The 22,604-nt window shown below is 43.4% G+C and overlaps 9 protein-coding genes across 9 annotated transcripts; 7 read left to right on the top strand and 2 right to left on the bottom strand.

Annotated features, from left to right (window-relative positions):
• Window positions 1-1,763: 1,763 nt before the first annotated feature.
• On the top strand, window positions 1,764-4,629 carry K450DRAFT_232526 (uncharacterized protein). Its single transcript, XM_051587607.1, has 5 exons — window positions 1,764-2,167; window positions 2,248-2,529; window positions 2,615-2,791; window positions 2,870-4,094; window positions 4,182-4,629. The coding sequence occupies exons 1-5, from the start codon at window positions 1,840-1,842 to the stop codon at window positions 4,348-4,350; spliced, it is 2,181 nt and encodes a 726-aa protein (XP_051446331.1). The 5' UTR covers window positions 1,764-1,839; the 3' UTR covers window positions 4,351-4,629.
• A 500-nt stretch (window positions 4,630-5,129) lies between these two features.
• Window positions 5,130-6,429, top strand: K450DRAFT_232528 (uncharacterized protein). The gene has a single exon (XM_051587608.1). The coding sequence runs from the start codon at window positions 5,215-5,217 to the stop codon at window positions 6,349-6,351; it is 1,137 nt and encodes a 378-aa protein (XP_051446332.1). The 5' UTR covers window positions 5,130-5,214; the 3' UTR covers window positions 6,352-6,429.
• K450DRAFT_232529 (uncharacterized protein) lies at window positions 6,430-7,590 on the bottom strand. Its single transcript, XM_051587609.1, has one exon. It carries the CDS (start codon window positions 7,489-7,491, stop codon window positions 6,508-6,510), a length of 984 nt encoding a protein of 327 aa, XP_051446333.1. The 5' UTR covers window positions 7,492-7,590; the 3' UTR covers window positions 6,430-6,507.
• Window positions 7,591-7,744: 154 nt separating this feature from the next.
• Window positions 7,745-9,219, top strand: K450DRAFT_232531 (uncharacterized protein). The gene is made up of 3 exons (XM_051587610.1): window positions 7,745-7,825; window positions 7,901-8,014; window positions 8,097-9,219. The coding sequence occupies exons 1-3, from the start codon at window positions 7,756-7,758 to the stop codon at window positions 9,020-9,022; spliced, it is 1,110 nt and encodes a 369-aa protein (XP_051446334.1). The 5' UTR covers window positions 7,745-7,755; the 3' UTR covers window positions 9,023-9,219.
• Window positions 9,220-10,475: 1,256 nt separating this feature from the next.
• K450DRAFT_279116 (uncharacterized protein) lies at window positions 10,476-13,087 on the top strand (the record flags this gene model as incomplete). Its single annotated transcript, XM_051593317.1, has 3 exons — window positions 10,476-10,628; window positions 10,716-10,848; window positions 10,930-13,087. The coding sequence occupies 3 exons, from the start codon at window positions 10,476-10,478 to the stop codon at window positions 12,840-12,842; spliced, it is 2,199 nt and encodes a 732-aa protein (XP_051446335.1). The 3' UTR covers window positions 12,843-13,087.
• K450DRAFT_232533 (uncharacterized protein) lies at window positions 13,032-14,115 on the bottom strand. Its single transcript, XM_051587611.1, has 3 exons — window positions 13,908-14,115; window positions 13,700-13,827; window positions 13,032-13,618 (listed from the first exon to the last, which is right to left on the bottom strand). Exons 1-3 carry the CDS (start codon window positions 14,051-14,053, stop codon window positions 13,221-13,223), a joined length of 672 nt encoding a protein of 223 aa, XP_051446336.1. The 5' UTR covers window positions 14,054-14,115; the 3' UTR covers window positions 13,032-13,220.
• Window positions 14,116-16,775: 2,660 nt separating this feature from the next.
• K450DRAFT_162441 (uncharacterized protein) lies at window positions 16,776-16,985 on the top strand (the record flags this gene model as incomplete). The annotated part of the gene is made up of 1 exon (XM_051584027.1): window positions 16,776-16,985. A coding segment is annotated over one exon (210 nt), but the record flags the coding sequence as incomplete, so codon positions are not given.
• Window positions 16,986-18,611: 1,626 nt separating this feature from the next.
• Window positions 18,612-20,041, top strand: K450DRAFT_232543 (uncharacterized protein). Its single transcript, XM_051587612.1, has 3 exons — window positions 18,612-18,868; window positions 18,943-19,292; window positions 19,361-20,041. The coding sequence occupies exons 1-3, from the start codon at window positions 18,659-18,661 to the stop codon at window positions 19,824-19,826; spliced, it is 1,026 nt and encodes a 341-aa protein (XP_051446338.1). The 5' UTR covers window positions 18,612-18,658; the 3' UTR covers window positions 19,827-20,041.
• A 181-nt stretch (window positions 20,042-20,222) lies between these two features.
• Window positions 20,223-22,592, top strand: K450DRAFT_23784 (uncharacterized protein). Its single transcript, XM_051588490.1, has 4 exons — window positions 20,223-20,867; window positions 20,964-21,744; window positions 21,834-21,972; window positions 22,063-22,592. The coding sequence occupies exons 1-4, from the start codon at window positions 20,312-20,314 to the stop codon at window positions 22,240-22,242; spliced, it is 1,656 nt and encodes a 551-aa protein (XP_051446339.1). The 5' UTR covers window positions 20,223-20,311; the 3' UTR covers window positions 22,243-22,592.
• The last annotated feature ends 12 nt before the right edge of the window (window positions 22,593-22,604 follow it).

Raw genomic sequence — 22,604 nt, forward strand, 5'->3', positions numbered from 1 at the left:
ACGAATGAAATCATCCTCACTTTCTTCCATGCTGATTATGGTATGTATAACATGAGTGAATGGGCAAGCCACACGGTAGCTAACTGAGATTGCCATCCAGATCTTGATCAACCAAACGGTGCTGGTTCACTACCATTGATTTGCCAGGAAATCGATTTCACGCCACAGGTTCGTTGACTGGCTGCCATGTTTGCACCATTTGGAAAAAAAAAAAAAGACTGATTTCGCTGTCATAAACCAGGATGGTATAGATCTACTGTTTATTCTTCAAAACACCCCTCTTGCCTCCGCTAAAGCAAGTTTCTCTGGCAATACTCGAATATTTCAAATTATGGAAACAGACACATGTAAAGCATTGGTAACTTGGCCTCCAGCAACCGACACATCCAGAATTTCATTACAACTTTCAGATGCTAGTCTCTCTCAGTTACTCATTGATTGTGTGGAGAGAAGCAAACATCGACCGGCTGATCGCATGAACATACATCCATACCAATATGCTACCTGCGTGCAGCAAGCACAAGTTTATACTCAACTGCTTTACGAATCAGGACCAGTCAAAAAGGTCGAAGTTATAATTATACAATACGGTTCCATCACGTTTGGATCATTTGATATTTCACGTCTCGACCAATCGACACCTCTTCTGACTCAATCCAGTACAAGCACAGATTCAACCAACTTATCATTACTATCTCGAAGGTAAGAATGCGTTTTAAAGTTCTACATCTTTTATTGCTCGATGTCATGTCTAGTTTAGTGCATATCTTCTCACCATCATATCTGACAGTGGTGTATCGTCTTCCTCTTCGCCGGCTTCTAATCAAAATGACAGCCGCAACTTTATCACCCTTAATAGCATTGGCTCTCATGTTGGATCAAGAGAAAGTAAGTCTCCATTTCTGACACCAATATCCCATTCTGTCTTATAACGACATTCTCATGTGTTTTATTTTGATCATAGCGCATTTTAGTGAGCAGTCGACAGATGATCAAGACATATCATCAACCGACGCAAGCGCTGGACCACCCTCAGGCACCACTGTTTGGAATACAAACATAAATGTGAATGGCACTTCACCCATATCCAGTACTTCACGTGTGGTCTGCGAAAGTTGTCATACTGATTCATCGCCGGAATGGAGAAAGGGCCCAAGTGGCCAAAAAACGTAAGTTCTAGACACTGAAAATCCCATGCTTTAAAACCGAACTTTTATGCTAATCAAGTTCTTTTTTCCCCCACCAATTTTTTTTAACTTCTCATGGTAAACTCAAATAACATATATGACGCAGTTTGTGTAATGCTTGTGGTTTACGCTACGCTCGATCGGTGGCCAAGCAAGACTCTTTTGGTAGGCGGCAACGCGGAGTTCGTGTAGTCATTAACAATGATCCACAACTCAAATACCCTTTGTCCCCAACCAGCGATGTGACTGAGACGCCGCATCAAGTTGAGTACCAGGATGGAGAGGCTGAATCTGAGGACTACGGAATTTTTCATACAGACCTCGCCAATCATCAATCCAGCAGTACCACCGACTCAGGATCGACATCATCCAGAACTAAACGAAGGAAAAAGTCCAGATATCTTCCAATAGGCGATAATAGAGCTGGTGCAAGGACCAGAGCAGCTCGCAAAGCACGTATGATTCAATCAGATTCTGCGCCGTTGTTGACTCAGAAACCGTCAACTTTGTAATTTTCCCATGTAAAAATAAAACTTTTTTCTTAACTTTTTTTTTTTTTTTTTAATTTTTTTTTTCTGTGCGGGAGTCAATTCTTGATATTCAAAAATAAAAGCGACCGTCGCGAGCTTGGTCAGTCGATCTTACTTCACCAATGTCATCCGCTGATTCCACAGTCATTCAACTGCTTTCCAGCCTCTCCATATCCCCCAAGACAGTTTCCCACGAGCCCGTTGCTGATAACAAAGCATGGCAAGCTGCCCTGGACAAGGCACAGACTGATGTCAAGTACAACTTGACCAAGACCTTGGTTCTTAAGCCTAAGACTGCCAAATCTGCTGCTCCTACCCCTCTTTTCATCGTTGCTCTCGAATCTTCCGAAACCAACATTACTGCCATCGCCAAATCCCTTGGATTGAAGGAATGTCGCTTTGCCAATGAAGACTTGTTGAAGGACACTTTCAACGATGACAAGACATCAGGTACAGTTGAGCAAGATACCCCCCACCCCCCAAAGCATTGTGAATATTGATATTTACGCAATTCGTTTTGTTTTTGATAGTATCCGCTTTCTCTTTGTCCAATGTGAAGGACTTGTCCCTTGTCCACGTTGTTGTTGACTCTGATTTGCTGAGCTTGGACGCCACCGAGCTTATTGCTTTCCACCCAGCTACTTCAGAAAAGACCTCGTTCATCTCTTCTACTGAACTCAAGGTTTACCTTGATTCCCTCGGTAAAGAATACAAGGTTATCAACTTTAAGGAACTTGCCGCTGCCGCTCCTGCTGCCGCCGCTAAGCCTGCCGCTAAGGCTCCCTCCAAGCCTGCTAAGGCTGCTGCTGCTGGTAAGAAAGTTTTGTTTTCTATTGATTGGGTTCACGTTGCCAAAAACACAATATTGACAGAATATCTTCATTGTGTCTTCATTAGCTCCCTCTGCTCCCGCAGAAGATATCCATCAAATGGGTATTGAGCACAAGAAGGCCGATGATCTTCCCAGATGGTACCAACAAGTCCTTACCAAGAGTGATATGCTTGACTACTATGATGTCTCTGGATGCTACATTCTCAGACCTCTCGCTTATAACATTTGGAAGGAAATTCAAAGTGAGTGATATAAATGAACCTTCTCGCAAACGTTTTTTTTTTACGCAATGACTGACAGATAATTTTAAATCAATCTAGACTTTTTCGATGCCGCTATCGTTGAGATGGGTGTGGAAGACACTTACTTCCCCATGTTTGTTTCCAACAAGGTTTTAGAGAGAGAGAAGGATCATATTGAAGGTTTCGCTCCTGAAGTTGCTTGGGTCACCAGAGCAGGAAAGAACGATTTGGAGGAGCCTATTGCTATTCGCCCTACCTCCGAAACTGTCATGTATCCTTACTTCGCAAAGTGGATCCGATCCCATCGTGATTTGCCCTTGAAGATCAACCAGTGGTGCTCTGTTGTTCGATGGGAATTCAAGAACCCCCAACCTTTCCTTCGTACTCGCGAGTTCTTGTGGCAAGAAGGTCACACTGCTCACTTGACCAAGCAAGAAGCTGATGTTGAAGTTCGCCAAATCTTGGATCTGTATGCCCAAGTTTACACCGACTATCTTGCTCTTCCTGTTGTCCAGGGTGTCAAGTCCGAGAAGGAACGATTTGCTGGTGGTTTGTATACTACTACTGTTGAAGCTTTCGTCCCCACCACCGGTCGTGCCATTCAAGGTGGTACCTCTCACTGCTTGGGTCAAAACTTCTCCAAAATGTTCAACATTGTTGTTGAGGATCCTAACTCTCCTAGCACCGCCACTGAGGAAGCCAAGAAGTTGCATGTCTGGCAAAACTCATGGGGTCTCTCTACCCGTACCATCGGTGTCATGGTCATGGTCCATGGTGATGACAAGGGTCTTGTTCTTCCCCCTCGTGTTGCTAATGTCCAAGCCGTCCTTATCCCATGTGGTTTGACCGTCAAGTCCAAGCAAGAGGATTACGATGCCATTTATGGTGCCTGTACCGACGTTGCTGCCAAGCTTAAGAAGGCTGGCGTCAAGTCCAAGACTGACTTGCGTGATAACTACACTCCTGGTTACAAGTTCAACCATTGGGAAATCCGCGGTGTTCCCCTCCGCCTTGAAATCGGTCCTATGGATCTGAAGAAGCAACAAGTCACTGCTGTTCGTCGTGACACTGGTGCCAAGTTCACTCTTCCCCTCGACAACATTGAAAATGGTGTCAAGGAGGCTTTGGAAACCATTCAAAAGGATATGTTTAACCGAGCTTTGGCTGAACGTGATGCTAACATTGTCCGTGTTGACAAGTGGGAGGACTTTGTTCCCAACTTGAACAACAAGAAGCTCATCCTTATACCCTGGTGCGACCGTATGGAATGTGAGGACGACATTAAGGACAGAAGTGCACGAACGTAAGTAAAAGAGAGGGTGTAGTGATATGGAATGAAAAATGATTTCTAACCTAACCTCCAATTGTTGCATCTTCGTTCCCTATATAGCCAAGATGAAGATGAGGAAGTCGATGAACGTGCTCCCTCTATGGGCGCCAAGTCACTTTGCAGACCCTTCGAGCAACCCACTGAAAACCCTATCGTTCCCGGTGTAACCAAGTGTGCTGCTTGTGATCATGATGCTAAGCACTTCATGTTGTTCGGCAGAAGCTACTAGACAATACAATGCAAACCCATGGCTTGCTGTTTTTTAAAAAAGAAAAAGAAAAGAATTATACATATTTGTAGTTGAAGGTAGGCATCTAATGCTGGAGAGTGTAAAAAAAGAAAGATAATGAAAGTTTCATTTGTGTTAAGTCTCTATACAAAAAAATGAGAACCCAATAAATAAATACTCATGGACATGAAGCGATGAAAAGTCATTGGGATTTTTAGCAAGTGGTAACGCTGCCGTGCCTTGAATGCTGTCCTCTGGGGCTCTTGGACCGGACCATGCAGTAACTTAACAGATATCGCATAGCGCTTTTCATGACCAACGAGCACCACATCGAAATAACTTATCACAGATCAACCAACCAGATCCTTATGCGATTCGTATCTCACACAAAAAATCCATAGTGATCTGCCATATTAGTTCCTGGAACATTGATTTGCCTTTCACCGCAGCTCGCTGTACCTGGTAAATCGGCTAGCGGCTCATAAATTGCTTTACACGTGTGCCACCTCCACTTTTTCTTCTTATTTCCCATCCTCATCAACTCGTTCCTTTTCTCTTCCTTCATTTTATTTTCGACTTCTCATCGTTATGGATAAGCCGCTCTTAACGCGGATAAAGGATACTACTCGAATATTCTGGCCATTAGCTTACATCAGCTTCGGCGGACCCAGTGCTCATATTGCACTGTTACATAATATATTGGTAACAAAAAACCATTTAGTTAGCGAAGCGACATTTTCCGATCTCTTCAGTATTTGTCAGAGCTTGCCAGGTCCTGCTTCAACCGAACTCTTGTATAGCATTGGCTTGGTCTATGGTGGATTTGTGATTGCTATCTATGTATTCTTACTTTGGAGCTTGCCGATGTTTTGCGTTATGACTGGTTTTGGCGTGGCAATCGGCAGCGTTTCCTCTATTCCACTATGGGCAACTCGCTTGAGTCAAGGTCTTGCTTCAGCTGCGATTGGCCTTGTGGCAATAGCAGCTTGGAAAATGGCTCGATCCAATGCTCCAGATAATATTACCAAATTATTGTTAATGATCTCGGCATCTATCAGCATCATGTACTCCGCAGCCTGGTTGTACCCAGTTCTCATGATAGCTGGAGGTATCTTCACCTACGGCCTTCATTTATTTAAACACCTCAAGGAGAAGCCCAAGTACAACGGTTCAGGATCGCAAGAACAACATAATCAACAAGCTTCGCAGCTGCAAGATGAGCAGAATCGACAACAGGTGTCACCTGGGCTAGAAGAGTTGGATGACACAAACGAGGGTATTCGCCTTCGTAATGTCGATAGTATCGAAGAACAACAGTTGAACGTTGATGAGGAGCCTCAAATGTTTAGCTATTCTCAAAAGCTTGGATTAGTATTCTTCAGCATTTGGCTTGTCCTGCTCATCGCCGCTATTGTTCTCCGGTCCACTTCACTCGCCAACCATGTCGCCCAAGTCTTCTCAACATTTTATTTCGTCGGTTCAATCATTTTTGGAGGTGGCCCTGTTGTGATTCCACTGCTGAAACAATACACGGTAGACGAAGGTTGGATGACAACCAACGAATTTGTCATCGGTTTGGCTTTGATCCAGTCACTTCCTGGACCTAATTTCAACTTTGCGGCATATTTGGGAGCACTAGCTTTACGAGGGACTGTTGGTAATTCGATTGGAGGAGCCATTTTATCCTATATTGGCATCTTTTTGCCCGGCCTTTTGCTCAAGAATGCCGTTATACCATTTTGGCAACGCTTTCGCACCAAAGCATACATGCGCGCTTCCTTCAGAGGAGTCAATGCCATGGCTACTGGTTTAGTATTTTCAGCCATCTGGATCTTGTGGACGCAAGTCAACACTGGTGGCGGTAATTTGTCATACCACCTGGTTATTGCGAGTTTGGCTTTCGTTGCCTGCGAGTACTTTAAAATTCCTGCCCCCATTGTAGTTATTTTGGGAGGTTGTATGGGGGCCATTGAATATGGAGTTCAACCAACTGCTTCATAGAACAAGAAGAAGAATACTGTGGTATTAGCCTGCATGAGCCGAAATGCCAGTTATTTTAGTACATTTAATTTTTAACATACAATCAGATTTATCTTTAAAGCATTCTTAATCTACTATATGCAATAACTTCATCCGCTGCAAGAAATGCTATTACTTTTATAGAAGGCCACCACATAAAGCTCTCAGCCATGGTGTCTCCAAAGCAGTCTTGTTAAACCATTCTTTCGTCAAGCCCATAGTCAACTCCTGCCATATCTCTAGCTCGACGAACGAAGAGAAGAACAATGGGAAGGTATAAAATGTGAAGGACATCACCCAGGCCCAACCAACAACCGACTTCATCCATGTGTAAGGTGACTTGTCAGGAATATGAGGCGAAATGACCTGGGAGACCAATTTTTCGAGAACAACTGCCACACCATGGACAACAAAGAACTTGAGCTCGAACCCAGCGTACTTTGGATAGGTGTTGGGACCGAGTAATATCACATTAACGTATTCGTGCAAACAACCTGAAAAGAAGAACACTGATATCGTTGAAATGGCCATCGTGACGGGCTTGACCATGTTCGGTGGAAGATATTTTCCCAAGAGTTCATTGGAAAATTTTCGAACTGGATGATATGGCACTGACAACCAGAATGAGCGAAAGCATTGGTGCCAATGATAAGACCAAAGTCTAGCCAATGAAGTTGCTTTGTAGGGATATGGCATCATTGGTTTCCAGTGTTCTAGGCGCAACATGAAATTATTATTATCGTGATCTGCTGTATCGTTCCATCTTCGACCAATGCGTATCCTACCTTCTACGTAGGTCCCTCCCGAAAGTAAAGCGGCTGTGAATTGATTCAAGTCACCAGCATAACTGAAGCACGCGTTGACAGCGGAGAGACCGACGACAAAAACAATCAGATAGCGCCAGCCATTGTACTTTTCAGCGTAAAAAACATCCTCTTTTGAATAGGTCGTGAGCAGGGCCCCTAGCACGTCAGTGACTAAAAATGAGACAACAATGAATGGAACAAGATAAAAGCATGATCGAACGGTGATAGAAGCGTTCTTGTTTTCGCTATCAAGCTTAGCCTGCTTGTACTTGTACTGCGACGACATTAGATCCATTTCAACTTGTTTCCAAGGCATCCATGCTGGCTGGTTATAAAGGATTGGCTGGAGCCAAAAGACATCCAAAAATCGGTGAAGTAGTCCACCAGTCAAAGCACCAGTGATTAGATCAAGCACTGTATTCCATACGTCAAAGCACAGTAATTAGTTTTGTATTGTCTTAAACCATGTTTACCAGCGAGTTTGTAGATCTTTCCTTACCAAGAAATGGTGAGTGGACCATTAATGGTCCGAGAGCGGCAGTAATCATGAGTGGAATCGACAGCATCTGTTTCAATCGCAATGGCCACTTTGACAACGGCGCTGTTGCCAGCAAGAGTAGACATAATGTCGATGACCAACAGATCAGAAGGTATACAGGGACGGACACTAGCGGCGTATCGGTTTCCCTTGTGGTCATGCTGAGAGACGATGTATTTCAAAAAAGGTCTTTTTAGGAAAACAACCTCCGACAACTTCTTTCAAATGAGCAATCTAATTATACGTAAAGGATCCAAAGATCAGTTTGTCAAGTCTTTGAAGAACAACGTTATAGAGTGGGGTGAGTCTGCATCACCTTTTGAAAATATGACCGTGGCTATTTACCTAATATGAACCCGCCCCTCCTCCCCCGTTTTAATTAGGTGGTTGTCTCACACCAGAGCAATATTATGAACGAGAACATATTCTTATGGAAACAGCATACGCTCAAAAGGCCCACGGCTTTTTGGTATTGGTGCCTGAAAACGATCCCTTGACAGATGATATTTTGGCCCACTGTGAAGTTTACGAACATCCAGCATTGGTGTCTACTACTGCCGGGGAGGCGCAGCAAGCGAAATGTATGGGCATCGGTTCTGTGTTCTGCCCTGTTGAGCATAGAGGCCATGGCTACGCTAGCCAAATGCTAAAGCTCCTTCATCAAGAATTCGAAAAAGATCCAACAGTGAGAGCCTCCAATCTGTATTCAGATATTGGCTCAGTCTTTTATGACCGTCTTGGCTGGAAAACCATGCCTAGCAAGGAAATTTTCATCGCGGCAGAGCCGCCGCTAGCTGTGCCCGATAACGTCAAGGCTATCACCTCATATGAAGAAATCCAAGTATTGACTGCAAAAGATGTAGAGCTGCTCCATAAAGAGATGAAAGATTTGAAGTCTACCGCCGTCTGTATCTTACCGACTGCGGAAAAAACTGCTTGGCTCCAATTACGATCCAACTATTACTTCGAAAAGCTGACACCTTGGACCATTGACACTCTTGGAGCTTACATACCAGGAACCGACAATTATGCTACATTTTTCTATCATTTCGAAAGAAAGTGTATCTATTTCTTGCGCATGCGCAGTGACAGTGAGGAGACCACCAAAGCCTTTTTGGCAGTGGCCCAACGAGAAGCTCTTCGCTTCCAGTTTGTAAAGATTGCTATTTGGGATATCCCAACACTCAAAGACAACGATATCAATCAAAGTGTCAATGAAATGCGGACAGAGAGCATTTCCGCTCTGGCTACCTTCGACGTTCCAACTGAAGTCACTTGGCTTCTTAATGAAAAATTTGCCTGGATTTAGACATTGGAAGGACCAACGATATGTTGACGGTTTTTGCTGCGTATATAAGACAGCATACGACCTAGATGTCAATTGCCAATATAATGAACGACATCATACGCTTGATATCAAATAATTGAAAGCCCCCATAATAAACCGTTCTTTCATCTGACCTGCTAAGTAGAGCAAAAACGATTGGATGATATGACATAAAGTGGAATATGAAAATAGATGCAAGCAAATGTTGAGTACGCTTGGTTGGCGTGATAGCGCCACAATTGGAGCTTTTCGACAGGCTTACTTCCATGCATATCATGTTACACTTACCAGCGCGACAATGTCGAAGTATATGATATTCAACATCATTTCATTTTTTTTTTGAATTTGAAAATATTTTGCCTGTGAGTCTCATATCAAACTTATCACGACAATGAATCAGGACTTGGGTAAAACACTCCAATCAATTTCTTACGTTTTCTTTCAGCTCGACTGCAGCGCTCCGATCTACTATGAAATGTTTTCAAATTTGTGATACGTGAATAACGGGAGCGTTCGTAGACTTCTATAGATTTCAGAGTGAGACCAACCATGACTACCGCCATGTCGGAATGTCAAAGTCAATGGGGACGAAAAGACTCCTGCACATACGCAAGCGATTCTACAGATAATAATAATAAAAAAATTCCGCACGGATAGCAGAGCAAAAGTACATCCACGTATAGCAAAATTTATGACAGATATGAGTCACTTGTTCCTTGATATAACGAATGTGTAGGCAGGCTGCATGGCTGACGCCGCAAGAACGATCCAAGGACAGTACCCGAAAGCCTACAATAGACAAATATACATTAACATGAGGAGCCAAGGTATTTACATTTTTTTTAAGTTTGCTTTAATTTGTCACACGCGCTATCACATTTGGTTGGCCATGTAGAATTGCGTCTTATGATGGAATACGTCGATGCGTCTTCAGATACCTTATACTTGACGATCAAAGTTCAGTTAGCATGTATTGAAGACGGTAGGCCTATACATACTTCTACTGTCGAAATACTGGTTATTCCATTCCAACCACTTGTCTTTCTGCTTGGATCCTATGCAAACGCCACGAACTAGACAGTTGACTGGATTCTCTTTTACACGCATCGAAGCTGGCCATAACGAATTTTTACGAACCAGATTTCCTTTTTAAGCCAACCGAAAAGGTGCAAATTGGAAGCCAAAATTGCGCCATTCATAAAACGCCAGGCAGTAGCGTTAGCGTCGGGGAAGATTTTCTCCTCCACACATTATTGCGTGCTTCCTTATCATATTGCCACTTTTTTAGGCACTCCCATTGAGTCAACTTCAACCTTGTCTCACCACTCTCAGTTTGAAAATTGTACTATTTAACGGCGTACTCGTGTTATGGTCTCCTTTCACTTTTCATACCTTCCCTCTACTCTATTCTTGGGTCAGCCAAAAGGTCAAAATAATGGCTAACAATAAGAGCATTGTCATTGATTATGATAAAATCAATTATAAAGAGGAGATCAATGAGCACATTCACAACATCCCCGCATATGCAAGAGAATATGTTCATGACCTCTTTCCCATCTTGCAATGGATTCATAAATACAATTTGACTGTAAGTATTCGCTCGCCTGTTCATAAATCAATCACCGTAACTGCCGCCATTTAACATAGCATCGTCTCTCTCTTCAAAAAAAAATAGTGGTTGATTGCTGATCTCATTGCTGGTATCACCGTTGGTATTGTTGTTGTCCCGCAATCTATGGGATACGCTAAGATTGCACAACTTCCTCCTCAGTACGGTCTTTACAGCTCATTCGTTGGCGTTTGTATTTGTAAGTTTTTACTTTTCGAAACATCTTATCACGCTTGGTTGTGGCACTCGAAACTTATCTTATGTTGCCTTGTTTCACTAGATTGCTTCTTTGCTACATCCAAAGATATCACCATTGGACCTACTGCTGTCATGTCCCTTCTCGTCGGCCAAACCATCACTCACTTGACTTCTTCTAATATCTCCTATACCGGTCCTGAAATTGCATCTGCGCTTGCCTTGTTCGGCGGCATTATCGCAGTTTTTATTGGCCTTGTTCGCCTTGGTATTGTCGTCGATTTCATTCCCAATCCTGCCATTGCTGGTTTTATGACAGGCTCGGCTATTACTATCTCTATCGGACAATGGCCCAATCTTTTTGGAATCAAAAGTGTCAATACCCAAGATTCAGCATACCTTATTTTCGGTCACTTCTTCAAAGCTTTGCCAGAAACAAAGGTTGACGTTGCATTTGGACTCATTGGTTTGTTGTGGCTGTATGGTGTGCGATTTGGTGCCAACTACCTGACTCGCCGCTATCCCAAGTATGAACGAACTCTTTTCTTCCTCAACATCATGCGTAATGGTATTCTTGTTATCTTTGGTACCTTGATCGCCTACCTCATCAACATTGGTAAATCTACCAGCCCTATCAGCATCTTGAAGACTGTTCCCGCTGGTTTCCAGGCCATGGGTGTCCCTAAGGTTGAGATTCCACTTTTGCAAGCTATTGCTCCTTCCCTTCCTTCAGTAGTCCTCATTTTGATTTTGGAACACGTTGCTATTGCAAAGTCCTTCGGTCGTATCAACGACTATAGAATCAACCCTAACCAGGAAATCATTGCTTTGGGCGTTGCCAACATTTTCGGTGCATTCTTTGGTGCTTATCCCAACACTGGATCTTTCTCTCGTACTGCTATTAAGGCCAGATCTGGTGTCCGAACTCCCATTGCTGGTATCTTCTCTGGATGCGTGGTCGTTCTTGCTCTCTATGCTTTGACTCCAGCTTTCTACTATATTCCTAGCGCCGTTTTGGCTGCCGTCATTATTCATGCCGTATCCGATCTGGTCTCTGGACCCAAATTTGTCAAGCAATTATGGCACATCAATCCACTTGAATTATTCACATTCGTTGCTGCTGTCATCATCACCTTCTTCACTACCGTCGAATATGGTATCTATTCTTCCGTTGGTCTTTCTATTGTCATTCTCCTCATCCGAATTGCTCGCCCACGCTACTCTGTCCTTGGACGCATCCCAATCAACGCCAACGAAAAGAACGCTAGCGATACCCAATATCTCTATGTTCCTGAGACACACCCCAGTCTTGGAAGACTTGTGGAGCCAGTTTCCCGTGGTGTCCTCGTCTTCCGTTTCGATGAAGCCTTGACATATCCCAACTCTAGCTTTGTCGCCGATCGCATCATTGAACAAGTTCGTGACCGCACTCGTCGTGGCAAGCCTGCAGCTGCTAACAAGGGTGATCGCCCTTGGAACGACACCTCTAACGCCAAGGATGATGAATTATCTCTCACTAAACCAAGACTTGCATCTGTTGTCATTGACTTTGCTACTGTTAACAACATTGACTCGACTGGTATCCAAACGCTTCTTGATGTCCAAGGCGCTCTTAACAAATATGCCGATCGTAATGTTCAATGGCACTTTGCCAACATCAACTCGCCTTTCATTCGCAACGCCCTGTTGACCGGAGGGTTTGGATCTCAAACTGTCTCTCAACCTGGAGAGATTCTTCCTGTTGTCCCTGCCTCTCAAGATGGTCCCAAACGTGATAATGTCATCGAGGAACATAGCGGCGAACGTGATGTTGAAGAAGCTATTTCAGATGAAGACCAAAAGCACAACATTCATGAAGAGCATCGTCTTTCAAATGATTCTGAATTGACAACTCTTCCTGGTTACCCAGTAGACAAGTATCCTTTCTTCCACTGGAATCTTGAGGAAGCTGTTCGTGCCGCCACTGCGGCAGCAGTCAGTATCAACCAAGAAGATTGATTTTATCTTTCGATTACCCCATCATAACACCCATTCGCTAAAATTTATCTGTATATCATCCACCTTACACAATTGCTACCCTAATGCTCATTACCATCTCCCAATCTACAAACCCATAAATATATAAGCAACACTATGTCTTTTTAGGTAATTTACAAACGTATTCGTTAGAGTGGAGTTTTTCTTTGGCTGCCTCTAGCTTGCCTCGTGTTCGTAATTGCCTCGTGCTGCATTGTTTGTCTTTCGAGTCTGCATTGATTATCACTTCCTCATCAGGAAATTTATTGAATACAGCTACAATCACCAGTTCAGCGCTGTTGGAACTGACATGCAGCTTTGCTAGCACATTGAGCTGTTCTCCACCACATGGAGCTAGATCTATAAGCCAATGTCGTCAAGCCACTGTGCAGCATGATCGCATGCTTGGTTCCATGTTCTGCCATTGACCACCCCATTATGATCATCACCATGTTCCACCTCAATCTGATCAATGTTCGGGTCGCCATGCAGACGATGCGATTTACCGTTGTCGTGTTCTTTGTTGCTCATTAGCAAGATTGGAAATTCAGGCTCGTATATACTTCCCTCCAATGCATTTTCCCTGAGTTCCTTAACGCCTGCCTTCGTTGCTTGCTCAACATTCATAGGGGTCAGCAGAACCAGTCCAGAAGCAGGATGGGACTCAACATACTTTTCTGCTACATGGGTGCAGAATCCTTGCGCAATGACAACGGGTGGGAAAAAGCTCAAGTCCTTCTGTATGCAATTAGCAAGTTCTGAGTAAAAGGAGTGGTGCGTTAGCACGAGACACTCAAGTCTCCTCAATGTATTTAAAATTATAAAGTTTTCAATTTTACCTTTTGAAAGTGATTTGACTAGTTCTGCTGGCTCATGTTGCTCACCGGACGTTGTTGGTTCTAAATAGATGGCTGTGCTGTTATAACCTTGGTCTGCAAGCCTTGTTTGCCATGTATCTTTCCACCCCCTTATTGAAAAGAAAGTTTTAACATCCCAGATGTAGGCTATAAGGTTGAATGCAACCTAACGTAACGCACTAAAACTTACATTCGAGGCGTCCCTAAACCTTCAAGAAACACAATGGGTGTAGGCGATTTACGAGCCGCATTAGACTTGAATATGGATGCAGTTGCTATGAGTCGTGCGAATCTAATGCCGGCTGAATGCTTTCGAACATGAATCAATGCGAACATTTATGTCGGCTACTAGCTTTGCGTCGCACATCACCGCAAAAATATCGGCGATTAAAATGTGCATCACGGCCCAAAATCAGATTGCGGTCAGGACAGTAATCTTCCCCTTTCTTTGAATTATAGAAGGTGCTCACATTCGCGTGTTTTCTCAATCTGAGAACAATTATTCAGCACCACGAAAACTTACATTCAGCCACCTTTAAGGAACCGTTCCCGTGGCTACTAACCAAGCTTGGGGGGAGTTCTGTCTGTTTAACACAAATTTGGACAGAGTGTACTAGTCCACTAATCAACCGCGCAGGCCACGCAGTTGTTGGATGTACATAAAGTACTTTTTAGCGTCTATCCAATTTACCGGGTCCTCTATCTCCCTATTCTGCGTGCAGCTTAAATTCATTATTTTTCGCGCCTACATGTCGAACAGAGTTGTTTATGTGGAAAAACAACATACATCATTTTTTGGGAGGATAGAAATCTACTAATAAGACATTGCTTGTCAATACTGTAGAAGATGAGTTAATCCTAATTAAGAATGAAATTAGCTTGCGGTGTGTATTGAAAGACAGCTCAGGTCCTTGCCACTTCCCTAATGATGACGGATGGAACGCGGTGGAAACGCTGATTTTCAAAAAGTGCAGATTGATCGATCACCTAGGGTGAAGGAGGGGAAACAGAAGAAGCAGGACAGGAATGGAACAAAAAGAAAATGGTATGCAGATACTAAATAAAGCAAGTCTTTGGGTCGCTTCTCTCGGCGATACGGTGGCCACATAGGCATGCTGCATTCGGGTATGAAGTCAGAAACTTTAAAGCGACAAAGATTGGGAACCTCCTAAGGCATGGATTTTCACGTCCATTTCTGTTCAAAGAAAAGCTGGTGCATGATATGCGCACTAAGGGCTTAGTTGGTGCGATCAAGGGGGATTTTGGTGGGCTCTGAATCAGGAACAGAAAAAACCTGCCCAAATGGGATGCTTCCGTGGGTACCTTCTCACCACGAATCCTCGGAGCGCACCACATAAGGAGTCGGTGAATGTCAATGAGTATGGAAAATACCGGGAAGGGGATTACGTGCTGAAATAACCGAACGGCAAACAAGCCCAAAGCACACTTGATCAAGTGCGGTCCCCTTAAAATTAATATGATACCCTTATGGTCTTGGTGCTCGGTCATAGAGCCAAGTTAGTTAAGTTGTCTGTGGTGCAGGAAGTGGATACTGACAATGTACTCCTCCTCTAGGACAGTGTGTAGGACTGGTTTTACCATAGACATCCTCATTGGTGTACAAACAATAAGGCTATTATAGGTACCATTTTCTTTTATGACATTAGGACTACCTTGACAAAACCATTGGTCCGGAAATATGGAAAAGTTGATTCTTCCGAATGTAATTCAGCAAGCCGTGGGATCCGGTAGCAGGACCCTCGCCCCCCCAAAAAAAAACGGCAAGGATATTGATAATAAGAAGGAAGGTAATCAGAATTTCCATGGTGCATTAGCCAATGCTAAACCTCGCCGCTTTGACCGACTCAGTTTAGATATATTTATTTGCAGCGGAGGGAAGACAAGGGACGTTTTGCGACCTTCGATTACACAATCGTGATACCATATTATTTAGAAAAAGAAAAAAAAAATGTATCCAATAATAATAATTGCGGGGTGAGTACACTGAGTGTAAAGTAAGCAAAAACAATGATCAAAAGAAGGAGCATTAACTAAACTATGAACCATTTTTACATCAAGGAGTTACATTGGGTTTTGTTTTTTTCTTTCTTAGATAACAAACACAACAAAATCATGGGCAAACAAAGATCTACCAAGAGCAGTGTATGTTCCCAATATTGTTCTCTTCTAGCATCATTATCATTGACATTGATGAATTCCCAATTTAAAACTTTTGAAGAGTTGAGCATCATTGTAGCACAATGATACATCCAAAGACATATCAAAAATGACGTTATTCATTTGACGAATATAACTCCTTGTTAACTGACTAAGAAAGAAAGTCGTATTTTGGTATATTTCAACGTTCCTGAGATATTTCTGGCACAATCCAAGCAGTTGGTCATGGCGTGCAGCGAACCGTTTCCTGGCAAATGTATACTGACAAAAGGAGGTTTGACGAAGGGAGTTGCGAAGGGATTCCAGTAACTGAGGCTGGTGTCGACTCATCAGCAATTCGGTTGAGAATCCTCAAGCTTAGCTTTTTTTTTTCCCACCCTGCATGAAAGGATAGAAAATTATCAGGTACAAGGGATTGTCAGATTCTTTTTTTCTGTTACATAAAAGGTCCACTGGTTCGTTTGTAGGGCAAGTAACACAGCCTTACCTACAACGAGCCGAATTTTTCTTATTATAATACTTCTTACATTTCTTCTACATTTGATTTAAAGAAGCGTCGACCCTTTTTTCACATTATACAATTCTTACACCAATATCAAAATCTTTCAAATATTCTTGTTGACCTAAAAGCAATACATACCTATCAACAACGCAAAGCCATTTAACGAAAAAAAACAATATGATCAACTTCAATATGATTGGCGAGAACTCCATGCCATTGTCTGCAATGGGATCAACTGATAACAATCGATACAACAACATGGATAATGCCATGATGAACCCCCTCAGCATGGACAGTCTAACCGATCTTTATCCTTCCACCAATGCAAACTTCGGCGGGCATGACTTTAAACCGACATTTTATGATCCGTTTGAAGTGAAGCACCGCAGAAGAACTACGCGAGCCCAATTTAAAGTGTTGGAAAAGACTTTCCAAGAGAATCCCAAGCCAAGTGCAACTATCCGTCGAATGTTAGCACAGAGGCTGAATATGACTCCACGTGGGGTACAGGTTTGGTTCCAAAATCGCAGAGCCAAAGCCAAGTTGCAGTCACAACAAGACAAGCAAAGAGGGGTGGAAACAAACGCTGGGTGTGATATATGGACATCCCAGGGTGCCAATAATTGGAACGGTTCTGAAGAAACCAATGCACAGGGTGACAATGAAACGTATAATCTATACAACAACAATGCCAACAACAACCATCCAAGCGTGGAACAGCGTCCTTGTTACCCGGGCGACATTTCCTCTCAAATGAAAAACTATTATTCCAACCAAGCACATTTAGCATCGCAGAAGAAATTTGACCAAATCCAATTTATGAGCAACGAATCTTTTCAAGGCTTTCAATTTGATGACCAACAAATGAGACCTTCCATGGGATTTTCACCTTTGCACGATGAAGAGTCGCCTAATGTTGCTCTGCTTCGTCGCAATTCATGCCCTGCCAATATCATTTCTAAAATGTTGCCAATGCACGTTCTCCAACAATGTCCTTTGCCCAAATTCCCTGCCAATAATTATCTGGCTAGTCCAAATATGGGTCCAAAGATGCGTAGATGGTCTGCTGTAAATTCTGGTATCGTGAGTAACCAAGAGCAAATGTTATTCATGCAAAACCTACCAGCAACGTCTGAAGTATACACAGCTTCCTGTCCAGGTTTTCAACCTTGGGAAGTGGACTCTGCCTCCTCCGGTTCTTCTTCGCCATCAGGTCTTCAGATTTCCATGCGAACACCAGGTTCTTCCTCACCTTCCACAGAGTCGATAGATACAACTTCCTTACCACTCACTTTTCAAAGCTCTATGCATGCAAACGAGCAAGTTAACCTCCAGGTGTCCCAACTACAGTGTGCCATTGACTCTTTCTCCGTCGAATGAACGATACCCCCAAACTTCTCCTCAAATACCATCTAAACCTTTTATTGTATTGTGAGATGTACGAATCAAGAATAGCAAATACCCCACCTATGTACATGTTTTCTCTTTCTCTTTGATCCCAGCCCATACTTCATTTTTCTTTCATCCTCTTATGCCGCTTTAAACTTATACCAACATTACGGTTATTTTACGCCATGCCTAGTTTTCCTCCCACTTAGCTATGTTTATGCAGGCCATTCCCTTTCATTTGACTTCTCCAACCGCTTATTACTTTGAAGAATATGAAATAATATTTATAGAATTTTTTTCGCGATGTCGATGGGAACGTAGTTGTTGAACCCCGGATAGTGGATATTAACTCATAGAAACCCCCTTTGATCATTTGCAGCTTTTCCTTACCTCACAGACAATCATGCGCTTTCCCTCTAAGTAATAATAAAAAGTGAAATAAGGAGCTTTGATTGCGCGGCTTCCCCGCATTTCATAGATAGATTGAAGTGGTAGGATAATGTTGAAATTTAATACTGGATTATGTGCACTATCTCATTTTTCTCGTCGATGACCAACTCATCAATATAAATCCAACCATTATTCTACCCAAAGCATAAAAGCAAAGGACATTGTAAGCATCCATCAAAATTTCGTTAACATAGCAAATTATGTATATATCATTTCTCAGGGCTGTTATTCTGCCAAAGACAAGGTCTTGGCAATCATTTTGGTAGTTTCATATTATTGGTGGGTACGAGACAAAAGTGAAAGCTGTTCAGCCATGATTGGTTGAACTCAGCAAGAGGGCCAACCAAAATCGGAGCTGATATCTACTCTGTTCGACTTTTTTGATTTTGAACCATCGTTACGTTCTACCCACCAATAACTTAATGGATGCCGAAAACCTGACGATCCATGTACGCTCCCCATCACTCACAGAGACATTAGTTGTTAATGCCACTATCCATGATAAGATCCTGAGCGTCAAGCAATCATTGCAAAACATTCATCCATATAACCCAGACACAGCTAGCCAGCGCTTGATATATGCTGGCAGACAGTTAAAAGACGAAGACATACTATCCAATGTCTTGAACAAGGTAACGAGATTATAAAAATTATTAGTTTTGGGTATATATCATTTCATTTAACTCCTATTCTTCCCCAAAACCAGGTCAATGAATCTAATATTTTCATATTCCATCTTGTGGTCAAACCGGGAGGCATGAATCCAGTGCCGCAACCTCGAAAACCAGTCGCAATGAAAGCACCAGAGCAACTAGTACATCTTGAAAATGAACCCAATCAAAATGCTGGAGGAACTGCTTCAGCTGCAACATCACCTATTCCAACTAAATTATTAGCCCCTCCGCTCGCCCCGTCAGGAACCTCAACACAACCTACATTACCTTCGCCCTCGTACTCAGACACCACTCCTGGCCCATCCAAAATGAAAGAAAATGTCGAGAAGGTGCCAGAAACTACAGCAACATCATACCCAAATCCAGAGATTGTAACCATCGAGTAAGTGGTATATTTCAGCCTCGCGAGTTTGAGTTACCCTAGTTCACCTGTGGTTCGCATTTTTGTAGTGGGAAACACTATCTGGCAGTCACCCCAGCGGTTGTGTCGCAGATTGAAGCCTACGAACAGTACTTGGTGACATACCAACAATATTATACGCAGTGGTACCAGTGGTATAACGCCAATTACGTATTGAACACCATACCTGGCAATGCAGCCAGTCCACAAGGAACACCAAACACCCACCGAGAACAGCCTACAGCACCTGTAGCAGAGGATGCAGAGGCGGAGAGACAAAGAGCCGCACGGCGAGCAACAGTCGTATGGCTTGCAGCGAAATTAATGCTCGTGCTTTTTGTACTCACACGAAATGCTAGTATTCCGCGGATGATATTCATCTACGTCTGTGCATTTGTTTTCTTCCTTTACCAAACGGGACAGCTTCGATTCATCGTTCGAAGGGTGCGGCCTTGGAGGAATACACCAGGTAAGAGAGATAGCTTTGGGAAAAAATGGACATTTTGGGATGATTAGAAAACGGTGATACTAAACACAACCTTGTTGGATACCAGCGACACCAACAGAGCCTTCCAGGGATACCAACACGGTAGCAGATCAGCCAATTACACGGCGGAGGATAATTGAGCGTGGAGTTTATACTTTTGTGGCGTCTCTGTTTCCAAGCTATGGTCACGACCCTCGATTGGCCGAAGCAATAGATAATGCACAGCAGGAAGAGGTAATGTCTTTTTCTAGTCTGAACGGTTCTCAAGGACTGGCACAGTTTATTGATTTTTTCCTTTCCTACCCAATCTCTTATTAGCCAATGGCCGGGTTGTAAAGTGATGCGAAAATCAGATCAATTTCTCCTCTGTGCTACCGTAGATACAAAATTCGTGTTACATTGAACACAGTTGGAAGAAACACTGGCAGTTTCTAAAGACATAACAGATATTATTATGACCGCCATTGTTTTTTAGTTGTTTGTCCGTTTCTTTTTTCTATCTCTCAGTAAAAGTATGTCGAGTGACGGCGCAAAAGCTGCACCGACCCCACAGTCTCGTACGAAGGGATCTCATAAACGAACCTCATCTACATCTACTGGCATTACCACCAATGCTACGTCCACGCACCATCGTAAACCCTCATATACACAGAAAAACAGTTCCTCCTATCTCAACATCCCCCAAAACTTCAAATCCCTCGGGAGCATTCAGCAATCGCCCAATGAGGTGATCGATTTCCAACCTCACCTGCTGGTCGATAGCGATGATTCTCCTCCACAATCATCTACACCATCCAAGAGAGACCGATACAAAAGTTTTTTCAGTTCATATAAACGACCCTCGCTCCTTATGGCCGAGCGCAATGGATATGCGAAAACGCATCACCAGCTTCCGACTTCTAATGCTATGTTGCCTCTACGCTGGCCATCCTTCCTGCGGTACCGATGGCTACGGTTCCTCTTATTTATGTATGCGATTTTCTCGGTGTGCGTTACGTTTGTTCATCTTTTCCAATGGACATTTGATCAAAACTGGACGGAATTATCGGGCTACTCGTCGGATTTTTCAGGTACAGACATCGAGCGATGGTATTTTTAAGCTCACCGTCAAAATTTGCTAGCTTTGCTATGTCTTTTTGCTGACCTACTGCACTTCTTTCCTTCAGATTTCGGCCAAGATCGGTCCAACGTTTCTCACATCACACAAATGTCGCGAAACATAAAGTTTTCAAAGATGTTCTCGGATCAAATGCCTCAAAACTTGGACAATATCACCCCCTTTTTCTTGCGAGCAAAGAGATCGCCTGCAGAGTTAGATGTGTCACTCTTGACGGTGGTCACGGAGGATTCAGTGAACGATTTGGTTGATTTGGCGGAAATGTGGCAAGGACCTGTCTGTGCTGTACTTCACATTGAGGCTACGTCGGCACTACCACCTGATACCACCTCATTCTTGTTCCGGGTACGTCATATGCATGAAAGCAATCCATCCATGCGGGCTCACGTCGATATCCATTTGATCATCACCCCACCGAGAGAGAGCGAGAAGTTATCACTTTCATTGAATCAAGATCGAAACATGGCAAGATTGTTCGCTCGCAGTGAATTCGTGATCCACGTTGACCCAAGTATCTTGCACATCTCCGACATCACCTTTACCCTTGCCGCCAAACGAGAACATTATCATGAACTTTTGCTCTCCGGTGATGTGTTGGTCATACCGTCCTTTGTGCATATGTCGTCGGCGGAAGAAGGTATTCCACAAGATAAACATACGGTTGTCGCTATGTTGGATGCCCTGGAAGTCGCTATGTATGATGCCAACCATAACATCAATAGCGGGCCTACCAATTTGGAACAATGGAAGAATAGCAAGACGTTGTATGCTGCCAAATACGAAGATAGCTATGCCCCCGTTGCTATCATGAGCCGAAGCCAAACACCGTGGTAAGTAAAACGTGACTTTTTTGATGGCCACCTCCTGAATCAACCCTTTGACACACCCTGGACTCAATATAAATTTCTCAAACTTGCAGGTGCCCTGAGCGTTTTACGGATAATCTGGCATCCTGCTTCTTAGGAACTCATTTGGCAGGAGGTACCTTTTGGGTGTTGGCTGACGATTACGTCATTCAAGCTCCTAACGCGAAGGCAAACACCTTGAATAAAGCAGAGGTAAGAGGGATTTCCGGGTCTATATCCGGTGATTTGGGACACCCAAAGAAAAATGGCCCAGCCAATGCTCATTTGCCTTTTTTTTCTCAGGTCAAAATGCAGCAGGTGTTGTATAATAGATATGTGCCGGAGATGTGTGTGCATTATGCGAGAAAGCTGGCCTCTCTCGGACTATGGTCATCATCTGCAGCAGGCAACATCAAGTCATGGGCAGGATGTCATAGCACGCGGTCTACCTGGCGCCAATTGACCGCGACCTCCGATAAATAATTTCCCAACCAACTACCAAACACACCTCCTTCTCTCCCCCATCCTACACACCAACACCTCATAGAGCAACGTTTGTGTTCCTGACATGGATAACTCGATGCACTCATTGGCTGGCATAGAATAAAACACAAAGATATATGTGCATATGCTGTGCAGGTTATAGCCACTGCCCCGGCAGGGCACGCAATGCGCGCACAAGCTGTATATGGTGGGATTGGCTGGGCCCTTGTTGCATGGAGAGCAATTGATACAATGTGGCCGTTGTCGTTTTAAGCTTTGTGTCTATCCAATCTGATTGCACTCCCCCGCCAAAAAACAATTGGGGAATTTGCCTTCAGATGATCATGTCCACTGAATTTTAC

This window comes from Umbelopsis ramanniana (genome assembly GCF_025399195.1).
Source record: "Umbelopsis ramanniana AG unplaced genomic scaffold K450scaffold_15, whole genome shotgun sequence".
Classification (NCBI taxonomy): Eukaryota; Fungi; Mucoromycota; class Umbelopsidomycetes; order Umbelopsidales; family Umbelopsidaceae; genus Umbelopsis; species Umbelopsis ramanniana.

Bases quoted from the DNA above. Each gene is read 5' to 3' on its own strand.
- K450DRAFT_232531 (XM_051587610.1), top strand. From the start codon at position 7,756: ATGGCCACTTTGACAACGGCGCTGTTGCCAGCAAGAGTAGACATAATG. The intron at 7,826-7,900 runs GTATACAGGGAC...ATTTCAAAAAAG, and splicing joins GATGACCAACAGATCAGAAG to GTCTTTTTAGGAAAACAACC. The intron at 8,015-8,096 runs GTGAGTCTGCAT...CGTTTTAATTAG, and splicing joins GAACAACGTTATAGAGTGGG to GTGGTTGTCTCACACCAGAG.
- K450DRAFT_232533 (XM_051587611.1), bottom strand. From the start codon at position 14,053: ATGTTCGCATTGATTCATGTTCGAAAGCATTCAGCCGGCATTAGATTC. The intron at 13,828-13,907 runs GTAAGTTTTAGT...CTTTTCAATAAG, and splicing joins GGTTTAGGGACGCCTCGAAT to GGGGTGGAAAGATACATGGC. The intron at 13,619-13,699 runs GTAAAATTGAAA...CCTTTTACTCAG, and splicing joins AGTCAAATCACTTTCAAAAG to AACTTGCTAATTGCATACAG.
- K450DRAFT_232543 (XM_051587612.1), top strand. From the start codon at position 18,659: ATGGATGCCGAAAACCTGACGATCCATGTACGCTCCCCATCACTCACA. The intron at 18,869-18,942 runs GTAACGAGATTA...CCCCAAAACCAG, and splicing joins TATCCAATGTCTTGAACAAG to GTCAATGAATCTAATATTTT. The intron at 19,293-19,360 runs GTAAGTGGTATA...GCATTTTTGTAG, and splicing joins CCAGAGATTGTAACCATCGA to TGGGAAACACTATCTGGCAG.
- K450DRAFT_232526 (XM_051587607.1), top strand. From the start codon at position 1,840: ATGTCATCCGCTGATTCCACAGTCATTCAACTGCTTTCCAGCCTCTCC. The intron at 2,530-2,614 runs GTAAGAAAGTTT...TGTCTTCATTAG, and splicing joins TGCTAAGGCTGCTGCTGCTG to CTCCCTCTGCTCCCGCAGAA. The intron at 2,792-2,869 runs GTGAGTGATATA...AAATCAATCTAG, and splicing joins CATTTGGAAGGAAATTCAAA to ACTTTTTCGATGCCGCTATC.
- K450DRAFT_232528 (XM_051587608.1), top strand. From the start codon at position 5,215: ATGTTTTGCGTTATGACTGGTTTTGGCGTGGCAATCGGCAGCGTTTCC.
- K450DRAFT_23784 (XM_051588490.1), top strand. From the start codon at position 20,312: ATGTCGAGTGACGGCGCAAAAGCTGCACCGACCCCACAGTCTCGTACG. The intron at 20,868-20,963 runs GTACAGACATCG...TCTTTCCTTCAG, and splicing joins CTACTCGTCGGATTTTTCAG to ATTTCGGCCAAGATCGGTCC. The intron at 21,745-21,833 runs GTAAGTAAAACG...TCAAACTTGCAG, and splicing joins AGCCGAAGCCAAACACCGTG to GTGCCCTGAGCGTTTTACGG.
- K450DRAFT_232529 (XM_051587609.1), bottom strand. From the start codon at position 7,491: ATGCCTTGGAAACAAGTTGAAATGGATCTAATGTCGTCGCAGTACAAG.